General features: G+C 39.8%; 2 protein-coding genes across 7 annotated transcripts; one reads left to right on the top strand and one right to left on the bottom strand.

The window, feature by feature from the left end:
- Positions 1–27: 27 nt before the first annotated feature.
- Positions 28–13,159, top strand: LOC110458654 (glucosamine-6-phosphate isomerase 1-like). Of its 6 annotated transcripts, XM_021510457.1 has the most exons (7): positions 38–83; positions 1,021–1,121; positions 2,388–2,511; positions 3,796–3,897; positions 8,014–8,196; positions 8,546–8,730; positions 9,111–13,159. In XM_021510457.1, the coding sequence occupies exons 3-7, from the start codon at positions 2,388–2,390 to the stop codon at positions 9,348–9,350; spliced, it is 834 nt and encodes a 277-aa protein (XP_021366132.1). In that variant the 5' UTR covers positions 38–83; positions 1,021–1,121; the 3' UTR covers positions 9,351–13,159. The 6 variants fall into 6 exon arrangements, with proteins under 6 accessions (XP_021366131.1, XP_021366132.1, XP_021366133.1 ...); XM_021510456.1 differs by lacking the exon at positions 1,021–1,121 and having other exon boundaries at positions 28–83; XM_021510458.1 differs by lacking the exon at positions 1,021–1,121 and having other exon boundaries at positions 60–119.
- Positions 13,160–15,722: 2,563 nt separating this feature from the next.
- Positions 15,723–17,660, bottom strand: LOC110458653 (protein THEM6-like). Its single transcript, XM_021510455.1, has 3 exons — positions 17,417–17,660; positions 16,627–16,841; positions 15,723–16,419 (listed from the first exon to the last, which is right to left on the bottom strand). Exons 1-3 carry the CDS (start codon positions 17,556–17,558, stop codon positions 16,174–16,176), a joined length of 603 nt encoding a protein of 200 aa, XP_021366130.1. The 5' UTR covers positions 17,559–17,660; the 3' UTR covers positions 15,723–16,173.
- Between the last annotated feature and the right edge of the window lie 4,557 nt (positions 17,661–22,217).

Raw genomic sequence — 22,217 nt, 5'->3', positions numbered from 1 at the left:
AGGTTATGTCGTAAAATGTGAGACGACCTATTGATGGCACATTATTTCCTCCTACAACACTGATCAGCTGTTCAACCATCAAGGTATGACATAGGAGATAAAGGCTAGTTATCTGGCAGGTACACCTGTGTCACTAGATACATATATATATACTCTTACATAAAAGAAGCATAGATTGCACATGTCAATGTACTTAAGGTATATGTAATTGTCGACTAAATGTTTAAACAGAAATAGTTATGAAAACTGGACAAAGAAAATGTTATTGTTTTATACAGGTATTGCCATCTGTCACTGTTAGACCATTGTCTTGATTAGAATGACAACCTTATCAGAAAATACTGACATACTTAAAAACATATAAAATCTTGACACAAATTACATTTCGCATGTCTATAGATTGTATATGATACATGCCAGCCAGTCCCCCACCCCCTATGAAAAATAAAATACTTGTCGGTGTATACCTGGAAACATCCTTTTTTGATTGCTATTTATATTTAAGATGAGCAATAACTTCCTTACGCAGTAACCTTAACAGTAACCTTAACAGTAACCTTAACAGTAACCTTAACAGTAACCTTCATGTTTCAATTTTCCCCATTAGCGTTATATAACAAAGATGATATTAAGTTTTGCATTTTGCACAGGCTAAATGCTGCAATAGATAAAAATAATAAGAATTCGAGGTTCTTATATACACAATTAATTTATTCAGAGGTACTGTATTTAACCAGAACAAATTTTAGGTAGGGATTACAATCGTATGAAACATGAACAGTCTTGCTGATTGGCTGATTTAGTTGTGCGAGTCCTTTAATTCACCCAAACATATATACTTATTAAGCTCACACTAATAAACTTTATAATTATTGTCTTTCAACAAGTTAAAAAGCTAGATTAGTATGACTGGAAAAAGTAGAGTAGGTGTCGGGCTGTAACACGATCGAGCGTCTGACATTATATAGGAATGTTCTTTGTTGTGTTACTGTATAATCAGCATTCTGCTATTTGTTGTAGGAAACTAAAGATCTGAGACAAGATTATACTTGTTTGTGATCGTGACCAGCAATGATTTTTGTTGACACAAATGTGTACTAGCTACCAATCTGATTCAGAAAGTAAGATATTATTGCGTTGTTATCACAATCCACAGCTGATAGTTATAAATACAAGGGCATTTTTTTTATCATGTATATCAGGATGATTGATTACTTGACAGAATAAGATATACTCAGTGAGAAAAACCCTGTATGTGAAACAGAAAGTTGTAACAGATTGTAAAAAGCGGTCATCCAAGGTCACTAATGATAAAATTCTGACCTGCAAGTGACCTTATAGAATTGGACAGTTGACTTGATTTCTACAGTATAATAAATCCTCATAATATACCACAGTTCTTTCCCTACCTTAAGATTTTTTTTAAATGTTCGGTTAAATAAGTTCACTCTTAATGTGATATATATCTAGTTTGAGGCTTTTTATCATTATCAAGTAAATTAAAGCTGTCAATACTTTTTTTTACCTTTATCATGTCTGACCCAGTGATACATATTGGCAAGTCATCTTTCAGAGATTGGTTAGCATACAACCAAAGTATAATCGTGAGTACTTTATTACCAGGTAGGTTCCAACATGAAAACGTGGCTCGTTTGAATCAGACTGAACATATTGTTTTGAGAAATAACATTTGTGTTAGAGTTATCTTGGTGACATTGGAATTTAACATTTAATCGGTCAGATATAGAGTTGGCGCAGAGTTTTAACTCAGTAGGGTATAAAGCTGACCAGGATTTTTACCTTGATAACACAGTGATGTGTATTTAAACCTGTATACTTATATACAGGGCAGTTATATTGTTGTATGTACAGGATAGTAGTGTCACAGCTCTAGATCTGTCAGTGACGATTTCAACAGGTGAGAAACACAGGTATGACAATCAGGTAGTTACATATTGTGTACATGTATTAGTTGTGAATCTGTTGGGGTTGAAATAATTGTATAGCAACAATGTGTTAAATGACTATCGTGCCAGTGTTTGATTTTTTAGAAGTAAGTCTGGTTTAGATACAACGTGTACCACCATGTACCACAATGTACATGTACAGTTAACCCTCAATATAATGCCACTTGTTTCATTTGAAACCTCGTTTACTGACAACATATTTCAATGTCCCTTTTTCTTGTTTTCTTACAAATTCCTCTATGCATTTCCCTCAATTTATTGCCAAACCCCTTTATAATGCCAAGTCTTCTCTGGGCAAATGGTGGCAGTATAACGAGGTTTTACTGTATAATTGTAAATGATTACCCTGTAACCCTTTACTAAGACTTCAGATCTTACTTATTGGCCCTACACTAATTATTTGTTTGGTCCATGTTACAGATGAGGCTGGTAATTCTTGACAAGTATGATGATGTTAGTGAGTGGGCAGCCAAGTACATCAGAAGGAGAATCCTGGCTTTTAATCCAGGACCTGACAGATACTTCACTCTTGGGCTCCCCACAGGTAAACATCAGCAGGGCTCCCCACAGATAAACATCAGCAGGGCTCCCCACAGGTAAACATCAGCAAGGCTCCACACAGGTAAACATCAGCAAGGCTCCCCACAGGAAAACATCAGCAAGGCTCCCCACAGGTAAACATCCGCAAGGCTCCCCACAGGTAAACATCAGCAAGGCTCCACACAGGTAAACATCAGCAAGACTCCCCACAGGAAAACATCAGCAAGGCTCCCCACAGGTAAACATCAGCAGGGCTCCCCACAGATAACCATCAGCAGGGCTCCCCACAGGTAAACATCAGCAAGGCTCCACACAGGTAAACATCAGCAAGGCTCCCCACAGGTAAACATCAGCAGGACTCCCCACAGTAAAACCTCAGCAAGGCTCCCCCCAGGTAAACATCAGCAGGGCTCCCCACAGATAAACATCAGCAGGGCTCCCCACAGGCAAACATCAGCAAGGCTCCCCACAGGCAAACATCAGCAAGACTCCCCACAGGTAAACATCAGCAAGGCTCCCCCCAGGTAAACATCAGCAGGGCTCCCCACAGATAAACATCAGCAGGGCTCCCCACAGGTACACATCAGCAAGGCTCCCCACAGGTAAACATCCGCAAGGCTCCCCACAGGTAAACATCAGCAAGACTCCCCACAGGAAAACATCAGCAAGGCTCCCCACAGGTAAACATCAGCAGGGCTCGCATTAACGATCGCTAAGTCACCAAATGGCGACACTTTTTCAGATTTAGCGACAAAAAATTCAGTTTGGCTATATTTTTGGTGACACAATTTTTACCAACGCTTAAATGTTAAAAAATTGGTAATTTGTGGTCATGACTGCTGATTTGGCCACAAACACTAGCTGGGTACAGGTAACATTGTTAGTTGACCGGAAGACATAACCACCAACGCTGTCTGGTTCAGTACCTTCAGATAATCTTCCTACAAAAGATTTACAATATCATATTGTTGAACAATCAACTCTGAGCTTAACTCTGTCTCTTCACTCTAATGTTTCAACAGTTAAACATAACACTTTGAGCTTCTAAACTATTCACTCTGAGGTTCCAATTAACTTTTCCCATATTTAAATATTTCATTTTTGGTTTCCCACCCTTACACATGTAGATCTGCAGACTTTCCTACATTTAATAACTGCAAGTGCTTTCTACATATACAATTCAACATTCAGAAATTTTTGTTTTAAAATGCCAGATGGCAAACAAATAACAGTTTACCTTAACCACTTATGAAGAAAGTTGATAAATGTACATTTCGTTGTTGTTCAGGGAGCACACCTTTGGGTACATACAAGAAACTCATCGAGTATGTCAAAGCTGGCAAGCTGTCCTTCAAGTATGTCAAAACATTCAATATGGACGAATATGTAGGTATGTATATCAGAAATAGATGGTAGTTTATACTATCTATTACATCAAATATTTGAACCATGAAATATACCATGATGATGTAAGGCACTCCCCTAAAAGTAAGTTATAGCCATGTAAAATGAAGTGGTGGTGGTGGGGAAGTATTCTCAAAGTGGGGATTTAAAATTGTACAAACCAGGTTTGAGGGGTATGAGGGGCTGAGGGTGTGAGGGACTGAGGGGTGTGAGGGGGTTAGATACTGAGGGGTGTGAGGGACTGAGGGGTGTGAGGTATTGAGGGGTATGAGGAGTGTGAGGGGGTTAGGTACTGAGGGGTGTGAGGGACTGAGGGGGTTAGGTACTGAGGGGTGTGAGGGGTTGAGGGGGTTAGGTACTGAGGGGTGTGAGGGACTGAGGGGTGTGAGGGACTGAGGGGTGTGAGGGACTGAGGGGTATGAGGGACTGAGGGGTGTTAGGGACTGAAGGGTGTGAGGGACTGAGGGATATGAGGGACTGAGGAGTGTGAGGGACTGAGGGGTTTGATGGTGTGAGGGACTGAGGGGTATGAGGGACTGAGGGGTGTGAGGGACTGAGGGGGATGAGGGACTGAGGGGTGTGAGGGACTGAGGGGTGTGGGGGACTGAGGGGGGTGAGGGACTGAGGGGTATGAGGGACTGAGGGGTGTGTGGGACTGAGGGGTGTGAGGGACTGAGGGGTGTGGGGGACTGAGGGGGGTGAGGGACTGAGGGGTATGAGGGACTGAGGGGGACTGAAGGGTGTGAGGGACTGAGGGATATGAGGGACTGAGGGGTGTGAGGGACTGAGGGGTTTGAGGGACTGAAGGGTGTGAGGGACTGAGGGACTGAGGGTTGTGAGGGACTGAGGGGTATGAGGGACTGAGGGTTGTGAGGGACTGAGGGGTGTGATGGTGTGAGGGACTGAGGGGTGTGAGGGACTGAGGTGTGTGAGGGACTGAGGGGTGTGAGGGACTGAGGGTTGTGAGGGACTGAGGGGGGTGAGGGTGTGAGGGACTGAGGGATGTTGGGGACTGAGAGATGTGAGGGACTGAGGGGTGTGAGGGTCTGAGGGGTGTGAGGGACTGAGGGATGTTGGGGACTGAGAGGTGTGAGGGACTGAGGGGTGTGAGGGACTGAGGTGTGTGAGGGACTGAGGGGTATGAGGGACTGAGGAGCGTGAGGGACTGAGGAGTGTGAGGGACTGAGGGGTATGAGGGTCTGAGAAGTGTGAGGGACTGAAGAGTGTGAGGGACTGAGGGGTGTGAGGGGCTGAGGGGTATGAGGGACTGAAGGGTGTGAGGGACTGAGGGACTGAGGGGGGTGAGGGACTGAGGGGTATGAGGGACTGAAGGGTGTGAGGGACTGAGGGGCTGAGGGGTGTGAGGGACTGAGGGGGGTGAGGGACTGAGGAGTGTGAGGGACTGAGGGGTATGAGGGTCTGAGAAGTGTGAGGGACTGAAGAGTGTGAGGGACTGAGGGGTGTGAGGGGCTGAGGGGTATGAGGGACTGAGGGGTGTGAGGGACTGAGTGGTGTGAGGGACTGAGGGGTGTGAGGGATTGAGGGATGTTGGGGACTGAGAGATGTGAGGGACTGAGGGGTGTGAGGGACTGAGGGATGTGAGGGACTGAGGGGTGTGAGGGACTGAGGGATGTGAGGGACTGAGGGGTGTGAGGGACTGAGGGATATGAGGGACTGAGGAGTGTGAGGGACTGAGGGGTATGAGGGTCTGAGAAGTGTGAGGGACTGAAGAGTGTGAGGGACTGAGGGGTATGAGGGACTGAGGGTTGTGAGGGACTGAGGGGTATGAGGGACTGAGGGTTGTGAGGGACTGAGGGGTATGAGGGACTGAGGGTTGTGAGGGACTGAGGGGTATGAGGGACTGAGGGGGGTGAGGGACTGAGGGGTGTGATGGTGTGAGGGACTGAGGGGTGTGAGGGACTGAGGGATGTTGGGGACTGAGGGATGTGAGGGACTGAGGGGTGTGAGGGACTGAGGGGTGGGAGGGACTGAGGGGTATGAGGGACTGAAGGGTGTGAGGGACTGAGGGACTGAGGGGTGTGAGGGACTGAGGGGTATGAGGGACTGGGGGGGTGAGGGACTGAGGGGTGTGAGGGACTGAGGGGTATATGGGACTGAGGGGTATGAGGGACTGAGGGGTGTGAGGGACTGAAGGATGTGCGGGACTGAACGGTTTGAGGGACTGAGGGGTGTGATGGTGTGAGGAACTGAGGGGTGTGAGGTACTGAGGGGTGTGAGGGACTGAGGGGTGGGAGGGACTGAGGGGTATGAGGGACTGAGGGGGGTGAGGGACTGAGGAGTGTGAGGGACTGAGGGGCGTGAGGGACTGAGGGATGTGAGGGACTGAGGGGTGGGAGGGACTGAGGGGTATATGGGACTGAGGGGTATGAGGGACTGAGGGGTGTGAAGGACTGAGGAGGGTGAGGGACTGAGGAGTGTGAGGGACTGAGGGGTATGAGGGACTGAGGAGTGTGAGGGACTGAGGGGTGTGAAGGACTGAGGAGTGTGAGGGACTGAGGGGTGTGAAGGACTGAGGAGGGTGAGGGACTGAGGAGTGTGAGGGACTGAGGGGCGTGAGGGACTGAGGGATGTGAGGGACTGAGGGGTGGGAGGGACTGAGGGGTATGAGGGACTTAGGGGTGTGAGGGACTGAGGAGTGTGAGGGACTGAGAGGTGTGAGGGACTGAGGGGTGTGAGGGGGTTAGGGACTGAGGGGTATGAGGGGTATGAGGGACTGAGGGGTATGAGGGACTGGGGGGGATGAGGGGCTGGGGGTGAGGGACTGAGGGGTGTGAGGGACTGAGGGGCATGAGGGACTGAGGGGTGTGAGGGACTGAGGGGTTTGAGGGTGTGAGGGACTGAGGGGTATGAGGGACTGAGGAGTGTAAGGAACTGAGGGGTGTGAGGTACTGAGGGGTGTGAGGGACTGAGGGGTGGGAGGGACTGAGGGGTATGAGGGACTTAGGGGTGTGAGGGACTGAGGAGTGTGAGGGACTGAGGGGCGTGAGGGACTGAGGGATGTGAGGGACTGAGGGGTGGGAGGGACTGAGGGGTGTGAGGGACTGAGGGGTGGGAGGGACTGAGGGGTATGAGGGACTGAGGGGTGTGAAGGACTGAGGAGTGTGAGGGAATGAGGGGTGTGAGGGACTGAGGAGTGTGAGGGACTGAGAGGTGTGAGGGACTGAGGGGTGTGAGGGGGTTAGGTACTGAGGGGTATGAGGGGTATGAGGGACTGAGGGGTATGAGGGACTGAGGGGTATGAGGGACTGAGGGGTGTGAGGGACTGAGGGGTGTGAGGGACTGAGGGGTATGAGGGACTGAGGGGTGTGAGAGACTGAGGGGTGTGAGGGACTGAAGGGTGTGAGGGACTGAGGAGTGTGAGGGAATGAGGGGTGCGAGGGACTGAGGGATGTGGCAAAAAGGATAATTTGACCATGTTGCTTTAGACCACCTCTCTGGAATTATGAGATTAAAAACTTGAAGGGCTGGCTCCCGTGGCTGTGAAGCAGAGCTATACCCAGGTTATACAGTAACTTGGAAATGGTTGAGATCCCCACACTATAAACAAACATATAATTTCTCGATAAAAAGAGACGAAAAAAAACATATTCTATCAGGATAGCCCCAGGTCTAGCCCTACCCCTCAAAATTTAGTCCCAGGGTCGTAACTTAAAATGGTTGAGATCCTATTCCACAACCATATATACCATTGCTGCGCAGAGGGACAAGCACAATTATGATTTCAAAATTGGCTCTGGGGTCTGACCACATCCCATGGGACTAAGTTCCTGGGTCACAACTTTGAAATGGTTGAACAAATATATATGATATAGCTACCAGAATTGGCACCAAGGTCTGGTCCCGTACTTTGTGACCTAGTCCCTTGGTCATTACATGGAAGCGCTTGCGATACCCATTCTAAAACAATATAAAACTGCTGAGCATGAATATTTGGATTTGCATATGCTACAAGGAATGGCCCAGAGTCTAGGATCTTGATGCAATAAAACATCTTATGATTTTGTAATGATTGCTTAAATATTCGAGTGAGCGATTCAGGTCTTCTGGGCCTGTTGTTATTCTAACAGCTGTCTATTTTCAGCAATACCCCGTGATCATCCTGAGAGCTACCATTCCTTCATGTGGAACAACTTTTTCAAGCACATTGACATTAACCCAGAGAATGCCCACATCCTAGACGGCAATGCAGTAGATGTTAAAAAGGAGTGTGATGATTACGAGGAGAAGATTACAGAGGCTGGAGGGATAGAGCTGTTTATAGGAGGTAGTAGCTAGTCTCTTGTATATTCATCGATGTGCAGCATAGAGGATCACTTCAAAAATTTGAGAGAGTAATATTAATAGCATGCTATACTATAGGGAATTTTATTTTACTTTCCTAAAAGGAATGTATGTGTAAAATTAATTCTCAGTAAGGCATTGTCTGCAATGCAACAAAAAAAGTTTTCATTCTATGAAAAAAATGTACAGAAAAAAGTGAAATATTATAAGCATTTATTAAATATTTATAGAGTGGATATTGAAAGACAAATTTTGGTTGCTATTTTCTAGATTATAAACTCCTGTTGCCAGTAATGATGCGATAGATATGACATATAGCTTCTGTTGTGCAGGTATTGGACCTGATGGTCACATTGCCTTTAACGAGCCGGGATCAAGCCTGGTGTCGAGGACAAGGATCAAGAGTCTAGCCCAGGACACCATTCTAGCTAACGCCCGTTTCTTTGGGGGTGACTTGTCCAAGGTGCCTCACCAGGCACTTACTGTAGGGGTTGGGACTGTTATGGATGCTAGAGAGGTACGCTTTAAAATTAATCCTTAAGAAATCAGTTTTCATTTCAAACTTATTTGAAATACATAAAATATTTATTAGTGAACATAAATACATGGTAAGTCTTAAAGATTTAAGATTTTACTCCTTTCATGTTAAATAATGTTTAATTAGAATCAATTTTGAAAAATTTGGGGCCAATCAGTATTTGAAGGTCATATATGGCATTAAAGTATGTCTAAACAGTTGATGTAGCTTGATTCAGTTTACTGTAAAAAAACATTCCCTTGAAATTTAAAGTAGGCTGGTATAAAGTACTGGTGTTGGTAGAGTATAAGGATATTTCCTAACTTGTAGGATCTAATGACATTGTTAGAGTATAATTACACAGGGTATTGTCTGTCCAGGTGATGATCCTAATTACTGGTGCCCACAAAGCGTATGCCCTCCACAAGGCCATTGAGGAGGGCGTGAGTCACATGTGGACTGTGTCCGCGTTTCAACAGCATCCTCACACCATCTTCCTGTGCGATGAGGATGCGACCCTTGAACTGAAGGTGAAGACAGTCAGATACTTCAAAGACATCATGAAAATACATAACGAAATGATCGAAGGCAGTGAAGAACAGGAAGGAGAAGGGCAGTAACTCCATTCACATGATTTTAGTTAAGGGTTTAAGCAATGACAATATGAGGTGAGGGAGAATTAAATAAAAGTTGACTGATATTTTTTCAAAAGCAGTATTTATACTTAACTTTGATCTTGTAAAAATTAAGGCACAATTAAGTTAGATGGTAAGAATCCCTACATATGATTGTAAATGATGGCAGAAAGAAACCATAATGAAAGTAAAGAGTCAATGTATAACCTGTATATATACATGTTTATATGACAAAAAAATCTGAATTATTATCACTTTAAAGGTCTACTTAGTTAAAATTAACGATATTTTAAGGTTGCTGTTATATCTGAAGTGTCCCTGATTCTGAAGGCTCGTTTCCTAGGTAACATTCCACTGATCTTACATTGACTGCCCCAGTCTTAAGTGATTTAGTACTGAAAAGGGGGAATACAGCAATACTTGCCATTATATATATCACTTCTGCTTCAAGAGTTTTGCAGACTTGAAAGCATCTTTCATATTTGAAGTAATCTTTCAAATATTTCTAAAATTGTCTCTCCAAAGGCTAGAAAGAAGAGTGGATGTGGATAAAACAGAGGGTATAGAGAATCTACACCTTGGTATATATATTGTTGTAGATTTATCTTGTCTATCAATGTATTGTGATTGTAGTATTCAGTTTTTCACATTATTTAACTGTGTGTTCTTCAATTGATATGATATAAACATTCCTATGTTTTGACCCTTTCACCCCTATGTAACTTCAGTAGACTCTTATCATGCATTGATATGAATGAGTCCATTATGGTCTACAGTGGTGAACGGGTTAAGTGTTCTATTTTTGTCTGTGCAAAATTTAACAATTTAAAGCTAGGAAGCAATCCTGTGCCTAAAACAGTATGTATACCCACAGCATTAGACCACTGAAATCAGTTCCCAAAGATTTATATACTGTAAAGTGGAACATTTCTTTATGTTGAAATTCTCACTTATCAATTTCTCAAAATATTCATTATGATTTTTTTTATAATGCATAATGTGTCAACATTTACATATTTTCTTGCCAATATGGTGAGCGCAAAGTTTCAAAGATGTGAAGTTTGTGGACGTCTCAACATTTTACCTTACATGTAGAAAAGTATATAATCCAAATCTAGATCTCATGTCAAATGATTTTTGGTGCATAGATTAAATAAGGAGTCTTTTAATAGTACATATACTTATGTCTACTACCTATATATAGCCACAATTATGTTATATATCTGGTAATCATGCAAGGATATACACAGAGAAATTTGATGCTATTTATAAACTTCAGGCCCCTTTGTTTGACTATAATCCTGGTTGAAACATTTACTTCAAACATTTGTTTTTCTGAAATAAAAAAAATCAGGACCAACAAGGCTCCATTATGTGTATTCCGATATAGATATAAAGTAAAGGTGTAATTTAACCTCATAAAGTTTATGGTGCACAACTGTATATATTTTTTTCCAAAGCCAGGCTTTGTATACACACAGTTGTCTGATCCTCCAATTCAGAATCTCCTGATATCAGTTTATTTTCTGTATATGTGTGGTCACAAAAATTTCTCACATTGTTCTGATCTCAATGGAAGCCTACGGGCTTGTAATGATGTATATATTCACTTCTGCCAGGTGGTGTTATGTCAATTATATCCATGAAATATATTGAACCGTTCATTTTTCTACCTTATCCATATACTGACTTTCATCTGCTTTCTGCCTAGTTCAAATTCAGAATATTGTAGGCTGTGGTGTAGCAATATATTTTTCACACAAATTAAATAATTTCATGTAAATTTTTATTGAGTTTTATAGAGATGTATACCAGAAGGGTATGGTTGATTGGTGTAGGTATTTAAACTTATTGAGTGTACTTTTTATAAAGTATATGAATGTAGTAAGATATATGTTATATATTTTAACAAAGATAAAGCGTTGAAAACAGGAGTGAGTTCAGGATATCATGTTACAGTTAGGGAGGACTGCAAAGTTTGATTAAAATAAAAAAAATCTGGTGAGAGGAAAGAAGAAAATTATGCCAAAATAATCCAAAATACTTGTAAAATGTATGTATATTCATGTAGCTTGGGTCATTTTTAGGGAGTGGTTGTGTATGTGTGCCCTTAATTAAGATCTGCTCCTGGAAACTTTGGTATTTATAGGACATATACTTAAGTATAAGATGTGTTTCCCCATTGCACATGTAAGAGTATTCAAACCCCATACCATAGTATGTATTTAACAGCAGCTGTAGTCAAATATTTAGTCCTGTGGAAATCCTTTAATGCTACTACTCTGCATACTGACAATAGTGTACATGAAAATATTCCATGGAGTTATTTAATATTTTTATCATTTTTAAGATACGAGGTATAATTATTGTGCTTAAATGTGCCATTCTTTAATATGTTGTAAATTTTATGTACATAAAATATTACCGTGGTATGTATATAAATATGCACATCAGGTATAAAATGAAATAGATGCTGATACAGAAAAAACATTGATACACATTTACCAGTAAGGTAAAGGGTACCAGTAAGTGAATTAGCTATATTAAAACCATTGTCAGTATTGTAAGATATTGGTTTAAGTCTTTTTCAAAAGAACTGTTTAATAAAAATAACATGTTGCAATATAATTTACAGATATATAGTTGTTTGAAATTCGAACGTTTGCAAAAAATATGAAGAGAAAACTGAAAATCTTCAGGGGTAGCACTCATGACCTTTAAATTGCAAATACTGATGTTACCATCCAGTAATTATAAATACACAGTGTCACAAAGAGTGGCCAGTTGAGGAAAAGAAACGATGAAAATTCAAAGATACATAACTTGATAGGAGATTCATCTTCTGCATGTATGTCAAAGGGAGATTACTCTAAGTCAAAAGGCATGGAACTCTTCTTTGCAATTATAACTGATCCAGCGGTACCCTTTACCTTATTATCAATACAGTCTTAAGGCTGTATGCTACCTTACATATTACACCTGTAATTGTTATTTTTTCAAATAGTATATAATATATTGGATTTACTTGTGTTATCAATATGTGTACATGTTTAGTGTGGAACTCTTGACAAAGGGAGGTGTATTTTCACTTTCAGGTAGCACACATCCTTAAGTCTTATGGAGTAAACAATTCAAAGGTTAACATGGTTTGGAGAAGATTGTTCTAGATAGGAGAAGTTGGAGTTCATTAAGCTTTGATGAAATACAATTCTATAAGGATACAGTTTTAACTTTTAAGATAGATAAAATGACATAAAACTACTAGTCTGAAGGATCAGAAAGAATATACATCCATTTGGATAAATCACATGCTAAAACTTCTACGCCAATCACATACATTTGTCACCGGTTATGTACACACACATATATAAATATGTATAATATTGATGTCATAAATTTTGGCGAAGGTAAAATGGTGTCCTCAAAAAAAATGATAAGTGTATGAAATGAGTCATATGATATCGGACCACTTTGTAATTTGTAATGCTCTGTCTTCAATAAAAGTTGTTAAAGATATCCTTAATGATTTCGAGCAAGTTCATATTTTACCACTTTGTACAATGGACAGAACTGCCAAGATGACACTCAAGTCTCGGTTATCAGTTATGGCATGAGCTCTACCTCCTAAATCTTTTAACTTATTTAGACTTTCATTTTATTTTAAGTGTGTATGATATGCATTGTTCCAGTTATAGTCAGTATGACATGTACTTAACTCGAGGTTTGGGCTGTGCACTGATTTCTTAAGGTGCTGTGTTATAAAGTTAGGAGCTATAATAAAAGTTTATTACCAACATTGGGTTTCTTTTTATTGATCATAAAAAAACTTTATGACTCATAGCTTGCCTCACTTACACAAGGTACATTATTATGTACTTGGGTTTTACCTTGAGCTACTATGTAGCAAAGAAATATGAGATGAGGTCAATAAAGTTAAACAACAGTGTCTTCTATTCTATAAAACAAGATGGTGACCTCCATCCTTTATGCCGGGTAACAAGGTGGTGACCTCCATCCTTTATGCCGGGTAACAAGGTGGTGACCTCCATCCTTTATGCCGGGTAACAAGGTGGTGACCTCCATCCTTTATGCCGGGTAACAAGGTGGTGACCTCCATCCTTTATGCCGGGTAACAAGGTGGTGACCTCCATCCTTTATGCCGGGTAACAAGGTGGTGACCTCCATCCTTTATGCCGGGTAACAAGGTGGTGACCTCCATCCTTTATGCCGGGTAACAAGGTGGTGACCTCCATCCTTTATGCCGGGTAACAAGGTGGTGACCTCCATCCTTTATGCCGGGTAACAAGGTGGTGACCTCCATCCTTTATGCCGGGTAACAAGGTGGTGACCTCCATCCTTTATGCCGGGTAACAAGGTGGTGACCTCCATCCTTTATGCCGGGTAACAAGGTGGTGACCTCCATCTCCATCTTTTAGTTTAAAAATGGTATTACATGTACTATAAATAACTAATGGGTTAGGCAAAAGTTTGCAAAATTTATTGAGATCCTTTCCCTTTTAAAGTTCTGAAGATGTATAAGGTCTAGACAAATAGAATTATGTAGTTTGTTTGTAGTTTCCTGGGAAGAAGGTTAATCAACTTTGCTCAAATGAATGACCTGGGAAAACTTTCATCCTGATCAAATGAATGATCTTGACAAACTTTCAAGGTCAAAGTCCCATCCTGATTACCAGTTGCACATATTTGCATGTGTATGTGAAGTAGGATGGCTCTATTTTAAATTCAAGAGTTATTGGCTATTACCTTGCCTCTACATTTAAGTCAATATACATAAATCCATAACCCTACCTTTACATTTCCTTTCAAATATTGAAAAAACATTTTTTCCAAAATTCTCCTTTAGCTCTTCATGGACAAAAAGGCCACAGGAGGCTGAACTTCATTTCAGTCAGATTGTCCATTTGCCTGTGGAGATGGGATGAAGTTGTTCAGTTAAATAGGAAAAAGGAGATTTTCAACTTCACCTGAAGATTTAACAATCAACCAATTGCACTGAAATTTGATGCAAAAGTTCTATAGACTGAGGGGAAGTGTAATTTCTATAGACTGAGGGGAAGTGTAAGTTCTATAGACTGAGGGGACGTGTAAGTTCTATAGACTGAGGGGAAGTGTAATGTCTATAGACTGAGGGGAAGAGTAAGTTCTATAGACTGAGGGGAAGTGTTATTTCTATAGACTGAGGGGAAGTGTAATTTATATAGACTGAGGGGAAGTGTAAGTTCTATATACTGAGGGGAAGTGTAATTTCTATAGACTAAGGGGAAGTGTAAGTTCTATAGACTGAGGGGAAGAGTAATTTCAATAGACTGAGGGGAAGTGTAAGTTCTATAGACTGAGGGGACGTGTAAGTTCTATAGACTGAGGGGAAGTGTTATTTCTATAGACTGAGGGTAAGTGTAATTTCTATAGACTGAGGGGAAGGGTAAGTTCTATAGACTGAGGGAAGTGTAATCTCTATAGACTGAGGGGAAGTGTAAGTTCTATATACTGAGGGGAAGTGTAATTTCTATAGACTAAGGGGAAGTGTAAGTTCTATAGACTGAGGGGAAGAGTAATTTCAATAGACTGAGGGGAAGTGTAAGTTCTATAGACTGAGGGGAAGTGTTATTTCTATAGACTGAGGGGAAGTGTAATTTCTATAGACTGAGGGGAAGTATAAGTTCTATAGACTGAGGGGAAGTGTAATTTCTATCGACTGAGGGGAAGCGTAATTTCAAAGCTGGGAGTTGGACCTCCCCTGTTTGATGAAGAGAGTCACAAAAGGGACACTTGGACAAGATAGGTTTTAGGAATCTCTTCATAAAAAACAAAGGGCATTTTATGACTCATCATGATATTAATGTCATTCTTGTCGGATCCTTCGTTTTGGATCTTTTGTGTTAAATGTTTCTTAAGTCGGGTGACTACTTACGGTATATGCCTCGTCTTTAGTTCTATTGATATCAGAGTAAGTTTGTTTGGCTTCTTATAAAGCAAGAACTAGGGGAGACAACCTAATTGTTCTAAGGACAACTGTCCTATATTTTCCAGAGCAAGAACATATTTATCTTAAATAAGTGTGGCAGATTCTAATTGTACATAGGATTACAGTCGCTTTCTAGCTTCACTCGAGAGGGAATTTCCCTTTAACTCAGTGGTAGAAGCTTCGGACTAGGATTAAAGTAAATGGGATTGCAGCTTTAAGCCAGGTGGAAGCACACTACGCTCTTTCCTGTTAATTAAGAATAAGTCTCTATTTCTTTAAAATACCTTAATATACATGTACTTCAAATAGTTTCAACCTTTGACTGGTTGAATGTGAATAAATTGATCAATAAGCTTAAAAAAGACTTTGGCATGTTATCTTTTAATTTGTTCAACACCAACAGCACAACAGTACACAAATGAGTACTAAAATCAGTAATGTACATACCGGGGTATGTATTCAAAGTAAACCTAATTACTGATAACAATAAAACCCATAGTTAAAGTAACAAGAAACAATTAAGTCATTTATAATTCCCTTCATTTACCATAGAAAGTTTCTTTTTCACAAACAATTTGAAAGACAAAAATCAATAACAATCTCAAAAAACAACAAATCATGAAGGTAGTCCATCAAAAATAATATAGACATGAAATATTTAAAGTACCCAGTAATTCATGACACATATCGGTAGGATCTTTGTAGTGACACAAGGTCAAAAATCCTAATAAATATATTGGTATAGCCCTGTTGTCACCTATCAGTAGTCATATTAATGCAATCTTTAGACAAACTGACAAAAGTTTAGTTGTTTTGCATCGATCAATCATAAACCCTAGGACGGTTTAGTCGATCACTCGAATGCTGCCAAGACTCCAGGAGTGATTGGAGTTCACGAGTCTTTGGGGGCGATGAAATCGTGGAATGTCCAGATAATTTCTGAACAAGACTATCTGGGGAACATCCTATTACAGACTGCTTACATATAATTACAGCACAGACAAAATCATCTGGTTGTCGTAAAATTTGCTGCTCCACATAAAAGGCCTTTTCATCCCAGAATATCACCTGCAAATCAATGAATAATACTTTGTTTTAGTGTGGCACATTTACATATTGAATATGTGTGACTGTCACATAGCTGGATTTAGAGTTACTCCATTTAACCTACATTAAATTAAGGGGGCTAACATAATCTCCAACTCAAAAGTAGTGGGATAATTATTAAAACACTTTAATTGTGTCTACATATGTTGATATTTTAATCACACTGACCTTGCTGACAATTTTGTATCTATTGAAGAGCTGTAGTGATTTGCGATAGCGGACACTTGCTGCAGCATTAGTCAACCTCACCATCCGTCCTATACCAATCTTCCCAATGATTCGATTTTCTATCCACAGCTTTGTACGCCCAAAGTCACACTCGCGCAAGTAGCGTGCATTGTTCATGTGAAATTGGAGATCAAGGTCATTCATCAGGACAATACCTGCAGAAGATAAAAATATTGCATACTTTGGAGTCCTAAACAGGAAAGAGAAAAAACATTTTGTGGTTGGATGTAAGGACACATGTAACAAACTGTCACAGTATAATGTTGATCCAAATGGTTGAAAATAACTTTAGACATACAATGTGTATTAGAAATTATTTTTTACTTGCACATTTATGATTATAATATTTTACTTGCACATTTCAAACACATATAGTTCTTTAGTTTCTAATAAGAAAACATCATAATCCATATCCAGATCCACATGTGTATGAAATAGAGAGACAAAAATTGCCATTGAAACTAATTTTTAAAACCCCCAAATAATACCGTTAAGTTGACAAAGCTTTTCCCCCACGATCATCATGAGTTACCTCCCATAAATCCCTCAAGTGATTGCGCAACCACCCGGCGACCGGTATATACCTTATCAAGTGACCTTTCCATGACAAATATAGGTCTTCATCAGTTCGATACCAAATTACAATTTATTTGACATTGTTTCTTGAATACTTTCTGGTTACAACGAGCTTTCTGTATGGTGAAGTCAGACTTTACAAAAAGTGCCAAACCTTCTATGACACTGCTTTCTAGCAGGTGCTTTGTCGAGGATCTTCGTCTGATAACGGACATGATTACAAGACAGATTTGACGCAGGTAGTAACTCGCGTCAAAGATTACAAACAACAAGAGAAAGCACACGACCATGTCCATCTTGTTAGTTTCTGTTCCACACAACAGTTAGACGGTGTAACAGGAAAAATGTGTTCGTTTGGTGTAATGGGTAAAATGTACCCTGAGATTAGTTCCAGACCGGGTGGTGGTTATTGAAAAACTAAATGACGTATAAGTGTCATCCTACAAGTTACAATACACATAGCATTATAACTTACTAAATTCAGTTTGACCGAGAATAGATAGTGCATGTCATTTTATGTACATATATTGAATGTAATCTCCATAAGTTATACAAATACAACTGTACATATGTGTATACCTAGATCTACAAAAAGACTAGGTAATTATAATTAAGATTCTGTAAATGCGGGAGCGCACCGGGAGAAATACGTCAAATTCAATCCTTACAGAGAGGCTGCACACGTTTAGCGCTCGCACATGGGTCTTTCGTCAAATTTAATCCTTATAGAGAGGCTGCACACGTTCAGCGCTCGCACATGGGTCTTCCGTCAAATGTAATCCTTACAGAGAGGCTGCACACGTTTAGCGCTCGCACATGGGTCTTCCGTCAAATTAATACTTACAGAGAGACTAGTACTGCACACGTTTAACTTAACATATTTTCATCAACCTTTCCTCATGAATCTAAATAATGCAATGTTTTACTTTTTTTTTTTTTATATAAATATATTTCTCCAGCTTCTGGGGTACTCCCTACCTGGGCTTAGGTCCTGGGACCCTTCATCAAATCGTGATTCCGCGCCTGTTGCGCCCCTTCTAGCCGATGTCCTGGATCCGCCCCTGAAGGTGAAGATCTACTTATTTCATGTCTATGCATAATATACTGAAACTTGCGTAAATTCTCAGAATGGTATAGGTTAAGTTTGTTTCTAACATCATGAATTCAAAGATGTTATGATGTTATATGAATACATACCATGTAACGCGGTACCACATTGTAAAGGAAAATATTGGTTTCGTGACGACGAGAAAAAGTTTTGATTTTGAGATGTTGAATTTAGCGAATCTTCAGATTCCATTTAGTCGGACACGAGAGCAGACGACATTCAATACAATTATCTCTACTGAGTAGCGCCCTTCTGTCGACATAAATCGATGTAAACGAAGTTCCTATCAATCTCAGTTTAAGACTCCCTGTACATGGACAACCAGAGACGTTAATTCAGGTATCGTGTACATTCAGTCCTCATCCAGCTGGAAACCCAGTGTTGTAACTGTGACATATAGAAACCATAGGTTGTGGAGCAGGGATGTTACTATCAAAGAATGGGAATATTCATGATCGGAAAATCGAACCGTTCCCGCTTATAGCTTATTTGTTCTATTGGTCATAATGGAAATAGAGATCAAGGAAATCTGCTTGAGTAGAAGAGTCTGTAGTGTTCTTCATTTCAAGTTCAAGGGGGAACAAATGTATATTCCATCGACGCAGACAATAATGTTTTAGTCATTTAATATTTAAAAGATGCACACATCGTTTACATTGCCTGGGATTTGTTACCAGTCTTGATAAGCCGAGTCTTTAATAAATCCAGCCTCATATGGAAACAAAAATAAGTCTGTCCGATAGGAATATGTTTCTCTTTAGAAATGCCTGTAGTCTGTTGCGAAATATTGTCATCGACTCAAAAAAGATGTCTCCAAGGAAATCAATCATTTGAATTTGGCCTTTTTGTGCTTTCCAAAAAATGATTCCCTAAATATTTTATAGCCTTTCATTCATATCGCTGCTCGCCATTCTTGGAAAGGAAATCTCCCGTAACAAGAAAATGAAGGCGTGTTTTTTTTTCATTCTGTTATGAAGTATGGAAATGAAAAGGGTAGAAATGTGAAAAGTTCCAGAAGAAGAAACGTGTTAGAGGAGTGTTCGCCCAAGATTGATTAAAGACCTTAAATTATTCAAAATCCACTGACCGTTAATTCCACTTCGTGGTTGTACAGGCCCCCACTACGACCACACTACGACTGTTACCCAGATTTAATGGTACCAAGAATGGAAGTAAGAAGTTTGGATAACGGCTTGGTTGAGCAGTTAGCAGAGACAGCGACAAAACGTAGTTTATAAGCTTCGAAATCAAATACAACCAAGGCAGGTCTGTATCCTTATCATTGATGGGCAATCGATAGATCGATAAATAATTAACAAATATTTTGTCGATTAGAAAATGTATGTATAGGACGCATGGTTAGCAAGCAAACCTAGTACTTTTTGCAAGCAGGACTATACAGTGTATGCAGATAGGATTACGTTGATGAATACTTTGTCTGCAAAAATAATGCACTTTGAACATACACTGTTAGGGACAAGACATACAGGCACGTGTTTTTAATCATTCGTTTTTGAATTAGTCTAAGGGTCTTATCATTTGACCCACTCGGAAAGTGAATTCGATTCTGCATGCTTTCCTTTTGCAAACTGTCAGCTATAATCTTCCAAAGAATCAATCAGTATTTCAAAATTCACTTGGCAGTTGATATCAAGATTCTCTTTATAGCTGGGACTGCTCATGAAAAGCTACCGTAGCGCCAGTAACTATACGTGTCCAACTGGACCATACGCTGTATGGGTTACGATATATTAGATAACCCCAATTCAGCTGATGTAGCGTTTGTTTAATTTGAGGTGAAAAGCTTGTAAGCAATATGAGTGTAGAATAACTGTATAAAAGCTACCGGAGAGTCAGGACTGTCCATACGAAGGCGTAAAGAATCAGAATTGTGCTAAATCATCAAGAATTTTAGAAAGTATCCAAGATAGTTCCTAAATAATCATAAGAACAGTTTAAGTAGAATCCTCATGTTGTGTCCGTAGTACAGAAAGAAGAAGTGAATGAAGTTTGGTTTGAACATGCCGGACACCGAGTTTGTGATACTGGTGTCCATGACCGCCATTACGTCTCCTTTGTGGAGTTAACAAAGACTATGTAAAGTATGACTTCATCCTAGAATTGACAATCTTACAACACAGTAAACACGAGTCGACACGGCCTTTACACCCATATAAAGATATAATGAGTAGGACATTTCGGTAAGGTAAAATAGAGAACGGCGCTCTTACAACACAGTAAACACGAGTCGACACGGCCTGTACACCCATAAAGATATAATGAGTAGGACATTTTGGTAAGTTAAAATAGAGAACGGCGCTCTTACAACACAGTAAACACGAGTCGACACGGCCTTTACACCCATATAAAGATATAATGGGTAGGACATTTTGGTAAGGAAAAATAGATTCAGAGATTTTTTTCAGAGATTTTTATTATCACTCAGGCACACCAATGTGCGCAACAAGAGGTCATCATAAAGTACAATATAACAATGATATGGTTGACCGTTAAGCAATCATCTTACTATGCTAGCGTACAATAATATAGTGGAAACTATTACACTCCTCATACAATGATAAACACAATATTACACTGTACTATCATACCTTATTATAATAGACAGTATAACGCACTGATCATACAATGACACTCATCATACACTGTGATATACATTATTACACTCATTTTACAATACTATTACGATAATATAATACATAGCATTACATCCACACATACCGTGCGTTCACACTATGGTATAGCAGGCACTGTTGCATCCATCTTACAGTACAATCCTACAATAATATTATTACAGTATTACACATATATTACTCGCACTCCATGATACATATATTATAGATAGTATACCACACCATACAGTGCAATCATACCATGGCATAATAGTGACTATACTACTCATCATACCATATAATATTACAAAGGTATAATAGACAGTGTTACAATCCCATCATACAATACTGTAATAGACAGATAACAAACAAACCATGATAAGCAAGCTGTAACCACACTCATTATGCAATACAATTATGTTAGGTTTAGCAAATGATCAGTAATATCTATATGTATACAAAAGTTTACAGTTTGATGTGTGAAATTCACATATTATTTTTTAATTGTCTTTCTAGTAATTGTATGAACAGCGATAGATTTGATAATATTCTAACATTACATATTGATATTAATCCTTTCATTTTATGAACAGATGGATTAGAGGTGTAATAAATAGGTATATATTTTCTGCGGATTTGACTTACATAAGCATTTGAACATATAAACAAATAATGATACTCGCTTCCAACTCCAGTAAAACAAAGCGGACAGATTCTGCCTTCACGTGGTGTTCTAGTCCATCGCCCAGTCTCTATAGGCAGAGATATATTACTGGTTCTGAACTTACAGATAGTTATTCTATCTTTTTGTTTGAGCATAGTTAAGTATTTTTCAAACTGAAATTGATGTTTAAATATTGCATATGTTTGACCCCGGGAAGAATTTTCAATATCAGTATACCATTGTTGTATAAATTGGTCATACAGAATAGTTTTAAAACTAACCCTAAGGTAATTTTTATTCATAGTGCAAGTTTTTTGTTGTAACCATACGTAACTTAGTCCCGTGCAATTGAATAGATTCTTGATATATGAAATCCATTTAAAATCAGCGAAATCATTTTCATGTAAATTCAGCATAAGCTTGTACATTATACTAGACAATTTATTTTCACCTGTAATTAGTTTATACCAAAACATTATCATTCTAGATTTAATTTCAATATTCAGAGGGTACCTACCCGTTTCACCATATACCATTATATTTGCTGTGGAGC

The sequence above is a fragment of the Mizuhopecten yessoensis genome, unplaced genomic scaffold, assembly GCF_002113885.1.
Source record: "Mizuhopecten yessoensis strain PY_sf001 unplaced genomic scaffold, ASM211388v2 scaffold9685, whole genome shotgun sequence".
Taxonomy (NCBI): Eukaryota; Metazoa; Mollusca; class Bivalvia; order Pectinida; family Pectinidae; genus Mizuhopecten; species Mizuhopecten yessoensis.
This window is presented reverse-complemented; position numbering and strand designations above follow the sequence as displayed.

Bases quoted from the DNA above. Each gene is read 5' to 3' on its own strand.
- LOC110458654 (XM_021510456.1), top strand. From the start codon at position 2,388: ATGAGGCTGGTAATTCTTGACAAGTATGATGATGTTAGTGAGTGGGCA. The intron at 2,512-3,795 runs GTAAACATCAGC...GTTGTTGTTCAG, and splicing joins CACTCTTGGGCTCCCCACAG to GGAGCACACCTTTGGGTACA. The intron at 3,898-8,013 runs GTATGTATATCA...GTCTATTTTCAG, and splicing joins CAATATGGACGAATATGTAG to CAATACCCCGTGATCATCCT.
- LOC110458653 (XM_021510455.1), bottom strand. From the start codon at position 17,558: ATGGACATGGTCGTGTGCTTTCTCTTGTTGTTTGTAATCTTTGACGCG. The intron at 16,842-17,416 runs GTTTGGCACTTT...TATCTTCTGCAG, and splicing joins AGAAAGCAGTGTCATAGAAG to GTATTGTCCTGATGAATGAC. The intron at 16,420-16,626 runs GTCAGTGTGATT...ATTGATTTGCAG, and splicing joins GATACAAAATTGTCAGCAAG to GTGATATTCTGGGATGAAAA.